The following is a 17553-nucleotide window of genomic DNA, read 5'->3' as shown; positions in this document are numbered from 1 at the left end:
CACCGGGTTAGAGAGTGTACACCGCACCGGGTTAGAGAGTGTACACCGCACCGGGTTAGAGAGTGTACACCGCACGGGGTTAGAGAGTGTACACAGCACCGGGTTAGAGAGTGTACACCGCACCGGGTTAGAGAGCGTGCACCACACCGGGTTACAGAGCGTACACCGCACGGGGGTTAGAGAGTATACACCGCACCGGGTTAGAGAGTGTACACCGCACGGGGGTTGGAGAGTGTACACCGCACCGGGTTAGAGAGTGTACACCGCACCGGGTTAGAGAGTGTACACCGCACGGGGTTAGAGAGTGTACACCGCACGGGGTTAGAGAGTGTACACCGCACCGGGTTAGAGAGTGTACACCACACGGGGTTAGAGAGTGTACACCGCACCGGGTTAGAGAGTGTACACCGCACGGGGGTTAGAGAGTGTACACCGCACCGGGTTAGAGAGTGTACACCGCACGGGGGTTAGAGCGTGTACACCGCACCGGGTTAGAGAGTGTACACCGCACCGGGTTAGAGAGTGTACACCGCACCGGGTTAGAGAGTGTACACCGCACCGGGTTAGAGAGTGTACACCGCACGGGGTTAGAGAGTGTACACCGCACGGGGTTAGAGAGTGTACACCGCACCGGGTTAGAGAGTGTACACCGCACGGGGTTAGAGAGGGTACACCGCACGGGGTTAGAGAGTGTACACCGCACCGGGTTAGAGAGTGTACACCGCACGGGGTTAGAGAGTGTACACAGCACCGGGTTAGAGAGTGTACACCGCACCGGGTTAGAGAGTGTACACCGCACCGGGTTAGAGAGTGTACACCGCACCGGGTTAGAGAGTGTACACAGCACCGGGTTAGAGAGTGTACACCGCACCGGGTTACAGAGTGTACACCGCACGGGGTTAGAGAGTGTACACAGCACCGGGTTAGAGAGTGTACACCACACCGGGTTACAGAGTGTACACCGCACGGGGGTTAGAGAGTGTACACCGCACGGGGTTAGAGAGTGTACACCGCACCGGGTTAGAGAGTGTACACAGCACCGGGTTAGAGAGTGTACACAGCACCGGGTTAGAGAGTATACACCGCACGGGGTTAGAGAGTGTACACCGCACCGGGTTAGAGAGTGTACACAGCACCGGGTTAGAGAGTGTACACCACACCGGGTTACAGAGTGTACACCGCACGGGGGTTAGAGAGTATTCACCGCACGGGGTTAGAGAGTGTACACCGCACCGGGTTAGAGAGTGTACACAGCACCGGGTTAGAGAGTGTACACCACACCGGGTTACAGAGTGTACACCGCACGGGGGTTAGAGAGTGTACACCGCACGGGGTTAGAGAGAGTACACCGCACGGGGGTTAGAGAGTGTACACCGCACCGGGTTAGAGAGTGTACACCGCACGGGGTTAGAGAGTGTACACCGCACAGGGTTAGAGAGTGTACACCGCACGGGGTTAGAGAGTGTACACCGCACCGGGTTAGAGAGTGTACACAGCACCGGGTTAGAGAGTGTACACCGCACCGGGTTAGAGAGTGTACACAGCGCCGGGTTAGAGAGTGTACACCGCACCGGGTTAGAGAGTGTACACCGCACCGGGTTAGAGAGTGTACATCGCACGGGGTTAGAGAGTGTACACAGCACCGGGTTAGAGAGTGTACACCGCACCGGGTTAGAGAGTGTACACCACACCGGGTTAGACAGTGTACACCGCACGGGGGTTAGAGAGTGTACACCGCACCGGGTTAGAGAGTGTACACCGCACCGGGTTAGAGAGTGTACACCGCACCGGGTTAGAGAGTGTACACCGCATGGGGTTAGAGAATGTACACCGCACCGGGTTAGAGAGTGTACACCGCACGGGGTTAGAGAGTGTACACCGCACCGGGTTAGAGAGTGTACACCGCACCGGGTTAGAGAGTGTACACTGCACGGGGTTAGAGAGTGTACACAGCACCGGGTTAGAGAGTGTACACCGCACCGGGTTAGAGAGTGTACACCACACCGGGTTACAGAGGGTACACCGCACGGGGGTTAGAGAGTGTACACCGCACCGGGTTAGAGAGTGTACACCGCACGGGGGTTAGAGAGTGTACACCGCACCGGGTTCGAGAGTGTACACCGCACCGGGTTAGAGAGTGTACACCGCACCGGGTTAGAGAGTGTACACCGCACCGGGTTAGAGAGTGTACACCGCACGGGGTTAGAGAGTGTACACCGCACGGGGTTAGAGAGTGTACACCGCACCGGGTTAGAGAGTGTACACCGCACCGGGTTAGAGAGTGTACACCGCACCGGGTTAGAGAGTGTACACCGCACGGGGTTAGAGAGTGTACACCGCACCGGGTTAGAGAGTGTACACCGCACGGGGTTAGAGAGTGTACACAGCACCGGGTTAGAGAGTGTACACCGCACCGGGTTAGAGAGTGTACACCGCACGGGGTTAGAGAGTGTACACCGCACGGGGTTAGAGAGTGTGCACAGCACCGGGTTAGAGAGTGTACACCGCACCGGGTTAGAGAGTGTACACCGCACGGGGTTAGAGAGTGTACACCGCACGGGGTTAGAGAGTGTACACCGCACCGGGTTAGAGAGTGTACACCGCACGGGGTTAGAGAGTGTACACAGCACCGGGTTAGAGAGTGTACACCGCACCGGGTTAGAGAGTGTACACCGCATGGGGTTACAGAGTGTACAACGCACCGGGTTAGAGAGTGTACACCGCACCGCGTGAGAGAGTGTACACCGCACCGGGTTAGAGAGTGTACACCGCACCGGGTTAGAGAGTGTACACCACACCGGGTTAGAGAGTGTACACCGCACCGGGTTAGAGAGTGTACACAGCTCCGGGTTAGAGAGTGTACACCGCACCGGGTTAGAGAGTGTACACCGCACCGGGTTAGAGAGTGTACACCGCACCGGGTTAGAGAGTGTACACCGCACCGGGTTAGAGAGTGTACACCGCACCGGGTTAGAGAGTGTACACCGCACCGGGTTAGGGAGTGTACACCGCACCGGGTTAGAGACTGTACACAGCTCCGGGTTAGAGAGTGTACACCGCACTGGGTGAGAGAGTGTATACACAGTACCGGGTGGGAGAGTGTATACACAGTACCGGGTGGGATAGTGTATTCACAGTACCGGGTGGGAGAGTGTACACACTGCTCTGGGTGAGAGAGTGTATACGCAGTACCGGGTGGGAGAGTGTATACGCAGTACCGGGTGGGAGAGTGTATACGCAGTACCGGGTGGGAGAGTGTATACGCAGTACCGGGTGAGAGAGTGTATACGCAGTACCGGGTGGGAGAGTGTATACGCAGTACCGGGCGGGAGAGTGTATACGCAGTACCGGGCGGGAGAGTGTATACGCAGTACCAGGCGGGAGAGTGTATACGCAGTACCGGGTGAGAGAGTGTATACGCAGTACCGGGCGGGAGAGTGTATACACAGTACCGGGTGGGAGAGTGTATACACAGTACCGGGTGAGAGAGTGTATACGCAGTACCGGGTGGGAGAGTGTATACGCAGTACCGGGTGGGAGAGTGTATACACAGTACCGGGTGGGAGAGTGTATACACTGTACCGGGTGGGAGAGTGTATACACAGTACCGGGTGGGAGAGTGTATACACAGTACCTGGTGGGAGAGTGTATACGCAGTACCGGGTGGGAGAGTGTATACGCAGTACCGGGTGGGAGAGTGTATACGCAGTACCGGGTGGGAGAGTGTATACGCAGTACCGGGTGGGAGAGTGTATACGCATACCGGGTGGGAGAGTGTATACACAGTACCGGGTGAGAGAGTGTATACACAGTACCGGGTGGGAGAGTGTATACACAGTACCGGGTGAGAGAGTGTATACACAGTACCGGGTGGGAGAGTGTATACACAGTACCGGGTGGGAGAGTGTATACACAGTACCGGGTGGGAGAGTGTATACACAGTACCGGGTGGGAGAGTGTATACGCAGTACCGGGTGAATGAGTGTATACGCAGTACCGGGTGGGAGAGTGTACACACAGCTCCGGGTGGGAGAGTGTATACGCATTACCGGGTGGGAGAGTGTCTACACAGTACCGGGTGAATGAGTGTATACGCAGTACCGGGTGGGAGAGTGTATACGCATTACCGGGTGGGAGAGTGGATACACAGTACCGGGTGAATGAGTGTATATGCAGTACCGGGTGGGAGAGTGTATACGCATTACCGGGTGGGAGAGTGTATACACAGTACCGGGTGGGAGAGTGTATACACAGTACCGGGTGGGAGAGTGTATACGCAGTACCGGGTGAGAGAGTGTATACACAGTACCGGGTTGGGGAGTGTATACACAGTACTGGGTGAGAGAGTGTATACACAGTACCGGGTGGGAGAGTGTATACACAGTACCGGGTGGGAGAGTGTATACGCAGTACCGGGTGAGAGAGTGTATACACAGTACCGGGTTGGGGAGTGTATACACAGTACTGGGTGAGAGAGTGTATACACAGTACCGGGTGGGAGAGTGTATACACAGTACCGGGTGGGAGAGTGTATACGCAGTACCGGGTGGGAGAGTGTATACGCAGTACCGGGTGAATGAGTGTATACGCAGTGCCGGGTGGGAGAGTGTACACACAGCTCCGGGTGAATGAGTGTATACGCATTACCGGGTGGGAGAGTGTATACACAGTACCGGGTGAATGAGTGTGTACGCAGTACCGGGTGGGAGAGTGTATACGCATTACCGGGTGGGATAGTGTATACACAGTACCGGGTGAATGAGTGTATACGCAGTACCGGGTGGGAGAGTGTATACGCATTACCGTGTGGGAGAGTGTATACACAGTACCGGGTGAATGAGTGTATACGCAGTACCGGGTGGGAGAGTGTACACACAGCTCCGGGTGAATGAGTGTATACGCAGTACCGGGTGGGAGAGTGTATACACAGTACCGGGTGGGAGAGTGTATACGCAGTACCGGGTGGGAGAGTGTATACACAGTACCGGGTGGGAGAGTGCATACACAGTACCGGGTGGGAGAGTGTATACGCAGTACCGGGTGGGAGAGTGTATACACAGTACCGGGTGAATGAGTGTATACGCAGTACCGGGTGGGAGAGTGTATACGCATTACCGGGTGGGAGAGTGTATACACAGTACCGGGTGAATGAGTGTATACGCAGTACCGGGTGGGAGAGTGTATACGCAGTACCGGGTGGGAGAGTGTATACACAGTACCGGGTGGGAGAGTGTATGCGCAGTACCGGGTGGGAGAGTGTATACACAGTACCGGGTGGGAGAGTGTATACACAGTACCGGGTGGGAGAGTGTATACACAGTACCGGGTGGGAGAGTGTATACGCAGTACCGGGTGAGAGAGTGTATACACAGTACCGGGTTGGGGAGTGTATACACAGTACTGGGTGAGAGAGTGTATACACAGTACCGGGTGGGAGAGTGTATACACAGTACCGGGTGGGAGAGTGTATACGCAGTACCGGGTGGGAGAGTGTATACGCAGTACCGGGTGAATGAGTGTATACGCAGTGCCGGGTGGGAGAGTGTACACACAGCTCCGGGTGAATGAGTGTATACGCATTACCGGGTGGGAGAGTGTATACACAGTACCGGGTGAATGAGTGTGTACGCAGTACCGGGTGGGAGAGTGTATACGCATTACCGGGTGGGATAGTGTATACACAGTACCGGGTGAATGAGTGTATACGCAGTACCGGGTGGGAGAGTGTATACGCATTACCGTGTGGGAGAGTGTATACACAGTACCGGGTGAATGAGTGTATACGCAGTACCGGGTGGGAGAGTGTACACACAGCTCCGGGTGAATGAGTGTATACGCAGTACCGGGTGGGAGAGTGTATACACAGTACCGGGTGGGAGAGTGTATACGCAGTACCGGGTGGGAGAGTGTATACACAGTACCGGGTGGGAGAGTGCATACACAGTACCGGGTGGGAGAGTGTATACGCAGTACCGGGTGGGAGAGTGTATACACAGTACCGGGTGAATGAGTGTATACGCAGTACCGGGTGGGAGAGTGTATACGCATTACCGGGTGGGAGAGTGTATACACAGTACCGGGTGAATGAGTGTATACGCAGTACCGGGTGGGAGAGTGTATACGCAGTACCGGGTGGGAGAGTGTATACACAGTACCGGGTGGGAGAGTGTATGCGCAGTACCGGGTGGGAGAGTGTATACACAGTACCGGGTGGGAGAGTGTATACACAGTACCGGGTGGGAGAGTGTATACACAGTACCGGGTGAATGAGTGTATACGCAGTACCGGGTGGGAGAGTGTATACGCATTACCGGGTGGGAGAGTGTATACACAGTACCGGGCGAATGAGTGTATACGCAGTACCGGGTGGGAGAGTGTATACGCAGTATCGGGTGGGAGAGTGTATACACAGTACCGGGTGGGAGAGTGTATACGCAGTACCGGGTGGGAGAGTGTATACACAGTACTGGGTGGGAGAGTGTATACACAGTACCGGGTGGGAGAGTGTATACACAGTACCGGGTGAATGAGTGTATACGCAGTACCGGGTGGGAGAGTGTATACACAGTACCGGGTGGGAGAGTGTATACGCAGTACCGGGTGGGAGAGTGTATACACAGTACCGGGTGGGAGAGTGTATACGCAGTACCGGGTGAATGAGTGTATACGCAGTACCGGGTGGGAGAGTGTATACGCATTACCGGGTGGGAGAGTGTATACACAGTACCGGGTGAATGAGTGTATACGCAGTACCGGGTGGGAGAGTGTATACGCATTACTGGGTGGGTGAGTGTATACACAGTACCGGGCGAATGAGTGTATACGCAGTACCGGGTGGGAGAGTGTATACGCAGTATCGGGTGGGAGAGTGTATACACAGTACCGGGTGGGAGAGTGTATACGCAGTACCGGGTGGGAGAGTGTATACACAGTACCGGGTGGGAGAGTGTATACGCAGTACCGGGTGGGAAAGTGTATACACAGTACCGGGTGGGAGAGTGTATACGCAGTACCGGGTGAATGAGTGTATACGCAGTACCGGGTGGAGAGTGTATACGCATTACCGGGTGGGAGAGTGTATACACAGTACCAGGCGAATGAGTGTATACGCAGTACCGGGTGGGAGAGTGTATACGCAGTATCGGGTGGGAGAGTGTATACACAGTACCGGGTGGGAGAGTGTATACGCAGTACCGGGTGGGAGAGTGTATACGCAGTACCGGGTGGGAGAGTGTATACACAGTACCGGGTGGGAGAGTGTATACACAGTACCGGGTGGGAGAGTGTATACGCAGTACCGGGTGGGAGAGTGTATACGCAGTACCGGGTGGGAGAGTGTATACACAGTACCGGGTGGGGAGAGTGTATACGCAGTACCGGGTGAATGAGTGTATACGCAGTACCGGGTGGGAGAGTGTATACGCATTACCGGGTGGGAGAGTGTATACACAGTACCGGGTGAATGAGTGTATACGCAGTACCGGGTGGGAGAGTGTATACGCATTACCGGGTGGGAGAGTGTATACACAGTACCGGGCGAATGAGTGTATACGCAGTACCGGGTGGGAGAGTGTATACGCAGTATCGGGTGGGAGAGTGTATACACAGTACCGGGTGGGAGAGTGTATACGCAGTACCGGGTGGGAGAGTGTATACACAGTACTGGGTGGGAGAGTGTATACACAGTACCGGGTGGGAGAGTGTATGCACAGTACCGGGTGGGAGAGTGTATACGCAGTACCGGGTGGGAGAGTGTATACACAGTACCGGGTGGGAGAGTGTATACGCAGTACCGGGTGGGAGAGTGTATACACAGTACCGGGTGGGAGAGTGTATACGCAGTACCGGGTGGGAGAGTGTATACGCAGTACCAGGTGGGAGAGTGTATACACAGTACCGGGTGGGAGAGTGTATACACAGTACCGGGTGGGAGAGTGTATACACAGTACCGGGTGGGAGAGTGTATACGCAGTACCGGGTGGGAGAGTGTACACACTGCTCCGGGTGAGAGAGTCTGTGGGACACTCCTGCCATTCCAGACTAACATATAATTGACCTTTGACGCTGGGAATCAGCATGGAACAGGATTGGCCCCTTTCCATCCTAAAAGAGCAACGGTTCCTGGTTCCAGATTAAAAAGGGGGCCACGGCCTGAATCAGGCAGAAGAATTGGACGCCTGGCAGGAGGCCCCTTTTAAAATGGTTGCCATGGTGATATTGTCAGTGTTACTGGGGTAGGAAGGCCAGTGACTTTATTCTGTGATCACTGACCCACCCTGCCCCCAACAACAGCCAGTGCCCAAGGAGCGCAGTGAAAATGACTCCCTTCCTGATTTCAACACGACTTTGTCCTTGTCTCACTTCAGGTACCAGGGACACATCAGTGCATCAGTGATAGTTGGGGGTGTGGATTGCACAGGGCCCCACCTGTATGCAGTGTATCCCCATGGATCGACGGATAAACTTCCCTACGTTGCCATGGGTAAGTCGAAATCATCCACTATCGAGCGGGACTTGGGCTGGTTACAAGAATTCCAGAAAATCCCTGTCAACAGGGAAACTGATGATTAAAAAGAAAAACATTTCAGCAATTGTGGGGAAAGAATCAGGGTGTCTGAACTAGAATTATAGAATAGAGTCACAGAGCAGAAAGAGGCCATTCGGCCCATCAAATCCGCACCAACTTCCCGACAGAGCATCTCAGCCAGGACCACCGCTCTATCCCTGTAACCCCATGCATTTACCCAACTAATCCCCCCCCAATCCACACATCTTGGGACAGTAAGGGTGAATTCAGCATGGCCAGTCAACCCTACCTGCATATCTTGTGGGAGCACCCAGAGGAAACCCACACAGACACGGGGAGAACATACCAACTCTACACAGACAGTGACCCAAGCCAGGAATTGGACCCAGATCTCTGGTGCTGTGAGGCAGTCAGGTTAACCACCGTGCCACCCCAGTTGGATGTCTCTTTCCAAAGAGCCATCACAGACACAATGGGTAGAATGGCCTCTTTCCGAGCTGCTCAATTCTACAATTTAAAGATTATTTGGGCTGCCTGGCTGATTGGCTGAGGTTCCCTGTCCGGTTCTGAGCTCAGTTTCACTCAGTTGACCTCAGTGCCCTGTAGCCACTGAGTGTCTCGCGATTGGTCACCAGACTTCAGTATGTCCAGCACTCAGCCTTGCTCCTCCAATCAGAAGTGAACAAACCCTTCCTCTCCCAATTGAAGGGTTCCTGGATGCCAGTCAAACAACAATTTAATTCTTACAACTGAGGCAACATCCGTGGCATTTAACCGTTAATCTTTGTGGGTATTTAACCGTTAATCTTTGTGGGTATTTAAACGTTAATCTTTGTGGGTATTTAACCGTTAATCTTTGTGGGTATTTAAACGTTAATCTTTGTGGGTATTTAAACGTTAATCTTTGTGGGTATTTAACCGTTAATCTTTGTGGGTATTTAACCGTTAATCTTTGTGGGTATTTAAACGTTAATCTTTGTGGGTATTTAACCGTTAATCTTTGTGGGTATTTAAACGTTAATCTTTGTGGGTATTTAACCGTTAATCTTTGTGGGTATTTAACCGTTAATCTTTGTGGGTATTTAAACGTTAATCTTTGTGGGTATTTAACCGTTAATCTTTGTGGGTATTTAAACGTTAATCTTTGTGGGTATTTAACCGTTAATCTTTGTGGGTATTTAAACGTTAATCTTTGTGGGTATTTAACCGTTAATCTTTGTGGGTATTTAAACGTTAATCTTTGTGGGTATTTAACCGTTAGTCTTTGTGGGTATTTAAACGTTAATCTTTGTGGGTATTTAAACGTTAATCTTTGTGGGTATTTAACCGTTAATCTTTGTGGGTATTTAAACGTTAATCTTTGTGGGTATTTAAACGTTAATCTTTGTGGGTATTTAAACGTTAATCTTTGTGGGTATTTAAACGTTAATCTTTGTGGGTATTTAACCGTTAATCTTTGTGGGTATTTAAACGTTAATCTTTGTGGGTATTTAAACGTTAATCTTTGTGGGTATTTAAACGTTAATCTTTGTGGGTATTTAAACGTTAATCTTTGTGGGTATTTAAACGTTAATCTTTGTGGGTATTTAAACGTTAATCTTTGTGGGTATTTAAACGTTAATCTTTGTGGGTATTTAACCGTTAATCTTTGTGGGTATTCCTGGAGGCTGCTCCCCTGGTCGAATAGCCTGCTGGACTCACTCAGGATTGGCTCGGGGATGTTGGGTGCTCTGTAACTGCAGCTCAGGGAGAGTCAGTACCTGAGGGAGATCTGGAGGGTGGTCGGAGCGATGGCCCCCCCCTCCCCACCCCCCTGCTTTTCAGGCAGTGACTGTGTTCGGGTTGTGAACCTGTAGCCGTGTTAATGAGTGTCTCCTGTGCAACAGGCTCTGGAGCAGCTGCTGCCATGGCGATTCTGGAGGATCAATTCAAACCAAACATGGAGGTAAATTGAGGAGAGCTGAGCCCCTCCCCCAACATCCCATCCCCCACCCTGAGAACCACCACCCAACACAACCAGCGAGTGGTTTCTGAGTTGCAAATTCTCTCCCTCTCTCTTGCCTTTTCTCTGAAAAGAAACATTCTAATGATTTTCCATGGGATTTACTCCAATAATTTCCCAGGAATCTGTCGGATAACCATCTCTCTCTCCCACTCAATGCTGCTTCCTCATTGGTGAAATGAGCCAAAACTGGATTCAGAATTCTTGTTTCCCTAAACACCAACACATTTACAATCTCCCTCCTCCTCACAGCCCCCTCCCCTCCTCCTCACAGCCCCCTCCCCTCCTCCTCACAGCCCCCTCCCCTCCTCCTCACAGCCCCCTCCCCTCCTCCTCACAACACCCTTCCCTCCCCTCACAGCCCCCTCCCCTCCTCCTCACAGCCCCCTCCCCTCCTCCTCACAGCCCCCTCCCCTCCTCCTCACAGCCCCCTCCCCTCCTCCTCACAGCCCCCTCCCCTCCTCCTCACAGCCCCCTCCCCTCCTCCTCACAGCCCCCTCCCCTCCTCCTCACAACACCCTTCCCTCCTCCTCACAGCCCCCTCCCCTCCTCCTCACAACACCCTTCCCTCCCCCTCACAGCCCCCTCCCCTCCTCCTCACAGCCCCCTCCCCTCCTCCTCACAGCCCCCTCCCCTCCTCCTCACAGCCCCCTCCCCTCCTCCTCACAGCCCCCTCCCCTCCTCCTCACAGCCCCCTCCCCTCCTCCTCACAACACCCTTCCCTCCCCCTCACAGCCCCCTCCCCTCCCCCCACAGCACCCTCCCTCCCCCTCACAGCAGCTTTCCTCCCCCCCCTCCACTCCCTTCCCCAACCCCTCACAGCATCCTCCTATCCCCCAAACAGCAGCCTCTCCTGCCCTCCCCCCTCACAACACCCTCTCCACCCACACAGTATCCTCCCCTCCCCAGAACCCCCTCACAGCACCTTCCCCTCCCCCCCACAGCGCCCTCCCCTCCCCAGACCCTCCTCACAGCACCTTCCCATCCACCCCTCACAGCGCGCTCCCCTCCCCACAGTCCCCTTCGCAGCACCCTCCCCTCCCCCACACACCCTCATAATACCCTTCCCTCCCCTCTTGCAGCACTGTCCCCTCCCCCACACCCTTCCCCTCTCCTATACCCCCTCTCGTTGCTGTTCTGAGCTCTGGGTTACTCCAGGCCTGGGCCGTTGGTTAGTCCAGGCCTAAGCCCTGGATTACTCCAAGCTTGGGCTTTTGGTTAGTCCAGGCCTGAGCCCTTGGTTAGTCCAGGCCTGGGCCCTTGGTTACTCCAGGTCTGGGCCCTTGGTTACTCCAGGCCTGGGCCCTTGTTTAATCCAAGCCTGAGTCCTTGGGTAGTCCAGGCCTGGGCCCTTGGTTATTCCAGGCCTGGATCCTTGGTTAATCCAAGCCTGAGCCCTTGGTTAGTCCAAGGTTAGGCCCTGGGTTAGTCCAGGCCTGAGCGCTTGGTTAGTCCAGGGTTAGACCCTGGGTTAGTCCAGGCCTGAGCGCTTGGTTGGTCCAGGCCTGAGCCCTTGGTTAGTCCAGGCCTGGGCCCTGGGTTATTCCATGCCTTGGTCCTGGGTTACTCTAGGTCTGGGCCCTTGGTTACTCCAGGCCTGGGTTCTTGTCTACTCAGGCCTGGGCCCTGAGTCACTCCAGGCCTGAGCCCTTGGTTACTCCAGGCCTGGGTCCTTGGTTAGTCCAAGCCTGAGCCCTAGGTTAGTCCATGCCTGGGCCCTAGGTTACTCCAGGCTTTGGCCCTTGGTTAGTCCAGGCCTGACCCTTGGTTAGTCCAGGCCTGGGCCCTGGGTTACTCCAAGCTTGGGCTTTTGGTTAGTCCAGGCCTGGGCCCTGGGTTAGTCCAGGCCTGAGCCCTTGGTTCATCCAGGCCTGAGCCCTTGGTTAGTCCAGGCCTGGGCCCAGGGTTACTCCAGGCCTGAGCCCTTACTTAATCTAGGCCTGAGCCCTTGGTTAGTCCAAGCCTGACCCCTTGGTTAGTCCAGGCCTGGGCCCTGGGTTACTCCAGGCCTGGGCCCTGGGTTACTCCAGCCCTGAACCTGGATCCCCTGGACCTGAATCTCAGCTGCCACAATTCTGTCTGAGCTTGCTTATTTATTTCCAGGAGGAAGAAGCCAAGCAGCTGGTCCGTGAGGCCATCCTAGCCGGAATATTCTCTGATCTCGGCTCTGGGAGTAATGTTGACCTCCTTGTCATCACCAAGGACAAGAGCGAGTTCCTTCGTGGCTTTGACACCCCCAACAAGAAGGGTGTAAAGTAAGTAGCCAGATTGCAGGGTAACTCATCAGGAGGACAGAGACATCGGGGGGAACAGAGTACAAATGCTAATAAACACAGGTTAGGCCCCACATAGAGTCCTGTGTCCAAGTCTGGGAGCACACTCCAGGAACAGAAACAAAACCTTAGAGAAGGTCAGAGGAGATTTTGTCAAACAGTGCCAGGGTTGGAGCTTTTCAGTCTGCGAGTGAGGGATTAGAGAAACCAGGGCACTTCTCTTTTGAGGAGATCAGATTAAGAGGAGATTTAACAGTAATAGATTTAATAATATGAAGTTATTTAAAATTATGAATGTTTTGTTAGAGTAAGCTGGCAGGAACTGGTTGATAACCAGAGGGCACGGATTTAGAATTATTGGCAAAAGAGATGAGGAGAATCTTTTATACACAAACATGTTACGATGGGGAATGCACCATCTGAAAGTGGATAAATACTTGAAAGGGGAATTTATGCAGGGCTCTGGCCAAGTGCAGTGGGAATGGCAGTAACCAAATAGTCAGTGCACACACAATAAGGGAAATGGTCTCTTTCTGCGCTGCATCATTCTGTGACACCACAACACCCCCCCCCAACCTCTCCCCCTCCTCTGCCACATTGCCATTCACCCCCAGTCCACCCCATCACCGTTAACTTCTGCTGTTGTTTCCTGCAGGGAGGGTCAGTATCGCTACAAGAAGGGCACCACTGCTGTGCTGAAGGAAACAATCACTCCATTGTCAGTGGAGCTGGTGGAGGAGGTTGTACAGAGGATGGACACTGAGTAACAAGGAGGATCCCATCATCTCTGCAGGATCGAGGGAGGGAGATCGAGATCAGCAATTCCTGTCGGAAACAAAAGGATGTTGCAACTGATAGAGGATTCCTGCCCTGGGATTGCAAGCACATTATATCCTGATAGATTAGATCCCAAACACATTGTATCCTGATAGATTAGATCCCAAACACATTGTATCCTGATAGATTAGATCCCAAACACACTGCACCCAGTATGTGAATTGTACAATTTAGTTTCCAAAAATAAATAAACCCCTCAGGATAGGAGGGGCTGATGCAGTGAATGTTAACATCCGTCTCATTTGTATCTGAGGAGAACCACGTGTTTGCAAAACATACATTTTTTATTGATAACTGAAGTAGAGATATAACATTCCGCAATGCTTCATTAATCTTTAATAAGTGGTGATTTGCTTATTAAGTTCCAGGAAACATTTACATATTTTCCAACAGCGCCAGATGTTTATTAAAAATAATCACGAGAAGATTGTTTCAAAATCGGGGTGGCGGGTGGCAGATATCACACACAGTATTTCCAGAAGCAGTCTGAGAAGTTATTACGTTTCTTGTATAGTTTTCTGCCTTTTCCAGTGAACAGGCGGCCTGTTTTTGGCTGTGCTCTCCTTCCGTACAGAATCTGCAGAAAGAGTCAGAACCGGGACTGGTTACCAAGGCTTTGAAGGATTGGATTTCCAATCTCCAGTCCCACTCTGAACTCATCCCAACCCTACACAAATCTCCATGTGACACCCCCCAAACCCAGCCCCCATCCCATCACAACCCATACCTGAAACCCCACCCCCACCACTGTTCAGTGGTTGACCCCCACCTCCTGCCAAAGGTGCTTCAAGGCACCCTAACTTACCTAAACCTCATGTCTATTTTTCATAATTCCAAGCAAGACTTTGAGTATAAGGAAGTTATTCAACTGCAGAGGAACTCCCCATCAGATTAGATACAGAGTAAAGCTCCCTCGACTCTGTGCCATCAAACACTCCCAGGACAGGTACAGCACGGGGTTAGATACAGAGTAAAGCTCTCTCTACACTGTCCCCCATCAAACACTCCCAGGACAGGTACAGCACGGGGTTAGATACAGAGTAAAGCTCCCTCTACACTGTCCCATCAAACACTCCCAGGACAGGTACAGCACGGGGTTAGATACAGAGTAAAGCTCCCTCTACGCTGTCCCATCAAACACTCCCAGGACAGGTACAGCACGGGGTTAGATACAGAGTAAAGCTCCCTCTACACTGTCCCCATTAAACACTCCCAGGACAGGTACAGCACAGGGTAAGATACAGAGTAAAGCTCCCTCTATACTGTCCCCATCAAACACTCCCAGGACAGGTACAGCACGATGATAGATACTGAAGAGCTATCTGACAGGTGTGTTGACTCTAATAGCAATTGTGTCTGAAGTTTCTATATTTGGAACTCACCTCTTTGACATTCCCCAAGTCAGTGTCACTGATTTCCCTCAGACCTGTTGACAAGGAAGGAAGATTCAGTTTAACTCTTGAACAAAACAGATGGAGGGGAATCCACAGATTGATCCTCAGAGCCTTAAACAGCTGATAGAATGAATCTGAGACATGTAAGCAGTGCATAAAGCTCTAATTCTGACTTGTTATTGGGAAGTTTCCACCATGGGAGAAGATATCAGTGTAACACATCTCAAAATAAAACTACACTGTCTAATCAAACACTCCCAGGACAGGTACAGCACGGGGTTAGATACAGAGTAAAGCTCCCCCTACATTGTCCCATCAAACACTCCCAGGACAGGTACAGCACAGGGTTAGATACAGAGTAAAGCTCCCTCTACACTGTCCCATCAAACACTCCCATGGCAGGTACAGCACAGGGTTAGATACAGAGTAAAGCTCCCTCTACACTGTCCCATCAAACACTCCCAGGGCAGGTACAGCACAGGGTTAGATACAGAGTAAAGCTCCCCCTACATTGTCCCATCAAACACTCCCAGGACAGGTACAGCACAGGGTTAGATACAGGATAAAGCTCCCTCTACACTGCCCCCATCAAACACTCCCAGGACAGGTACAGCACAGGGTTAGATACAGGATAAAGCTCCCTCTACACTGCCCCCATCAAACACTCCCAGGGCACATACAGCACGGGGTTAGATACAGAGTAAAGTTCCCCCTACACTGTCCCCATCAAACACTCCCAGGACAGGTAAGGATGGGTTAACACTATTCATACTGCCTGAATGCCAACCTGGAAAGATTGGGATTCTTTCCTGCACCATGTGGAATGTTCCCATTTCCTCTCCCAACCCTCTGAAACCACAATGACAAACTAGTGGTGAAGTAAAAGCAGATGTCTTTCCAATAAGAACTAGATTGAGAATGTTCAAACTCATCTGTTCCGGTAAATAGACTGGAGAGATTACCAGAACATTATTCTGGCTTGATTCTAATTTAGCTCCCAGATTTACAGTACAGCCTCCCTACCACTAGGTGCCACCACCATTCTTATCCCATCCATAGGACTTGCTAAAGGCATCTAGGGGTCAGACACTGTAACTGCACTATGTACACGTCTTCCTTCACTATGACTGGTCGATTAAGCTCAGTTCCCTGGACAGCTGGTTCGTGATGTGGAGCAATGGCAATGGGTTCAATTTTGGTATTGAGGGTGGCACAATGATTAGCACTGCTGGCTCACAGTATCAGGGAATCGGGTTCAATTCCAGCCTCGGGTGATTATATGGAGTTTTCATGTTCTCCCTGAGTCTGTGAGTTTCCTCCCACAGTCCAAAGATGCGCAGATTAGGTGGATTAGCCATACTAAATTGTGCCTCTTCACTGTCCCCATCAAACACTCCCAGGACAGGTACACACGGGGTTAGATACACAGTTAGTGTCGGGGGATTAGCAGAGTAAATATCTGCGGTTACAGGGATAAGGCTTGGGTGGGATTGTTGTCAGTGCAGGTATGATGGGCCAAATGGCCTCCTTCTGCACAGTAGGGAATCTATGATTCAGTGACTGAGGTTATTAATTAAAGCTCCACTTTCTGAACCTTGCCCCTTCCCTGAGGTGTGGTGACTTTCAGATTAAATCGCCACTAGTCAGCTCTTCCCTTCAAACGAGAGAACAGCTTCTGGGACTATGGTGACTTTACCTTCACCCTAAATCCAAGGTAAGAGTGGAGATGGAGGGAAAGTCTGGGGTTCAGAATCTGTGTACTGTACCATCCTTAAGTTGTTCAGCTGCTTCGAGATCTCTGATGGTGTCATAGAGGCTGGCCTGAGGCAATGAGGCAGGCGGGTTCCACACAACGAGGTCATTGTCCAGACTTTGCAGATCATCCAGACTGAAAAGCTGACTTTCCTCACTGGACACTGGAAGAGAATTATTTGAGTGTTAGAATCCTGGAAGACCAAAGACCATTTGGCTTCTTACATACCCCCCTCCCTACAACCCTCCTGCTCCCCCCACCCCCATCCCCACAACCCCCTGCCCCCCCCCCACACATCATCCCCACAACCCCCTCTGCCCCCATCCGCCGTCCCCACAACCCTCCTGTCCTCCCATCCCCACACCCCCCTGCCCCCCCAGGCAGAGTGTTCTGTCTCAAACTCCTAGCCAAAATACAAAGGGTGAGATTTTCCCATCCCGCCCGCCAGGAGAATCACAGCAGGAAAAGTCTGTTGACCTCAGGTGGGAATTTCTGGCCTGGGGCGAACACAGTGGGAAAATCCTGCCCTCACCCACCTTCCAGATTATCTCCTTGTATCACCTGGCTGTTCATATTATCGAATATAATCAATCCCCTAATCAATAGCTCTCAGTTCACTGAAGAATGAAGTCCCACAGGGTGCTGGAAATCTGAGATAAAAGCAGACCGTGGTGGAAATAATCAGTCTGGCAGCGAGTGTGGAAAGAGACAGAGTTAACGTCTCAGGACACTAACATTCTGACAAAGAATCATCGACCTGAAATTTC

At 52.3% G+C, this 17553-nt stretch overlaps 1 protein-coding gene across 1 annotated transcript in view; it reads left to right on the top strand.

Annotated features, from left to right (window-relative positions):
- Positions 1-13869, top strand: part of LOC145360249 (proteasome subunit beta type-7-like) — a 40875-nt gene extending 27006 nt beyond the window's left edge. Inside the window, exons 5-8 of the mRNA XM_080215327.1 lie at positions 8367-8482; positions 10414-10472; positions 12633-12784; positions 13458-13869. Of these exons, the coding sequence (XP_080071453.1) occupies positions 8367-8482; positions 10414-10472; positions 12633-12784; positions 13458-13569 (439 nt within the window). The 3' untranslated portion in view covers positions 13570-13869. The remainder of the gene's footprint in view (positions 1-8366; positions 8483-10413; positions 10473-12632; positions 12785-13457) is intronic.
- The last annotated feature ends 3684 nt before the right edge of the window (positions 13870-17553 follow it).

The sequence above is a fragment of the Carcharhinus amblyrhynchos genome, chromosome 30 (assembly GCF_965287045.1).
Source record: "Carcharhinus amblyrhynchos chromosome 30, sCarAmb.v2.hapA, whole genome shotgun sequence".
Classification (NCBI taxonomy): domain Eukaryota; kingdom Metazoa; phylum Chordata; class Chondrichthyes; order Carcharhiniformes; family Carcharhinidae; genus Carcharhinus; species Carcharhinus amblyrhynchos.
Note: the sequence above shows the minus strand (reverse complement) of the source record. Positions and strands in the feature narration are given on the sequence as shown.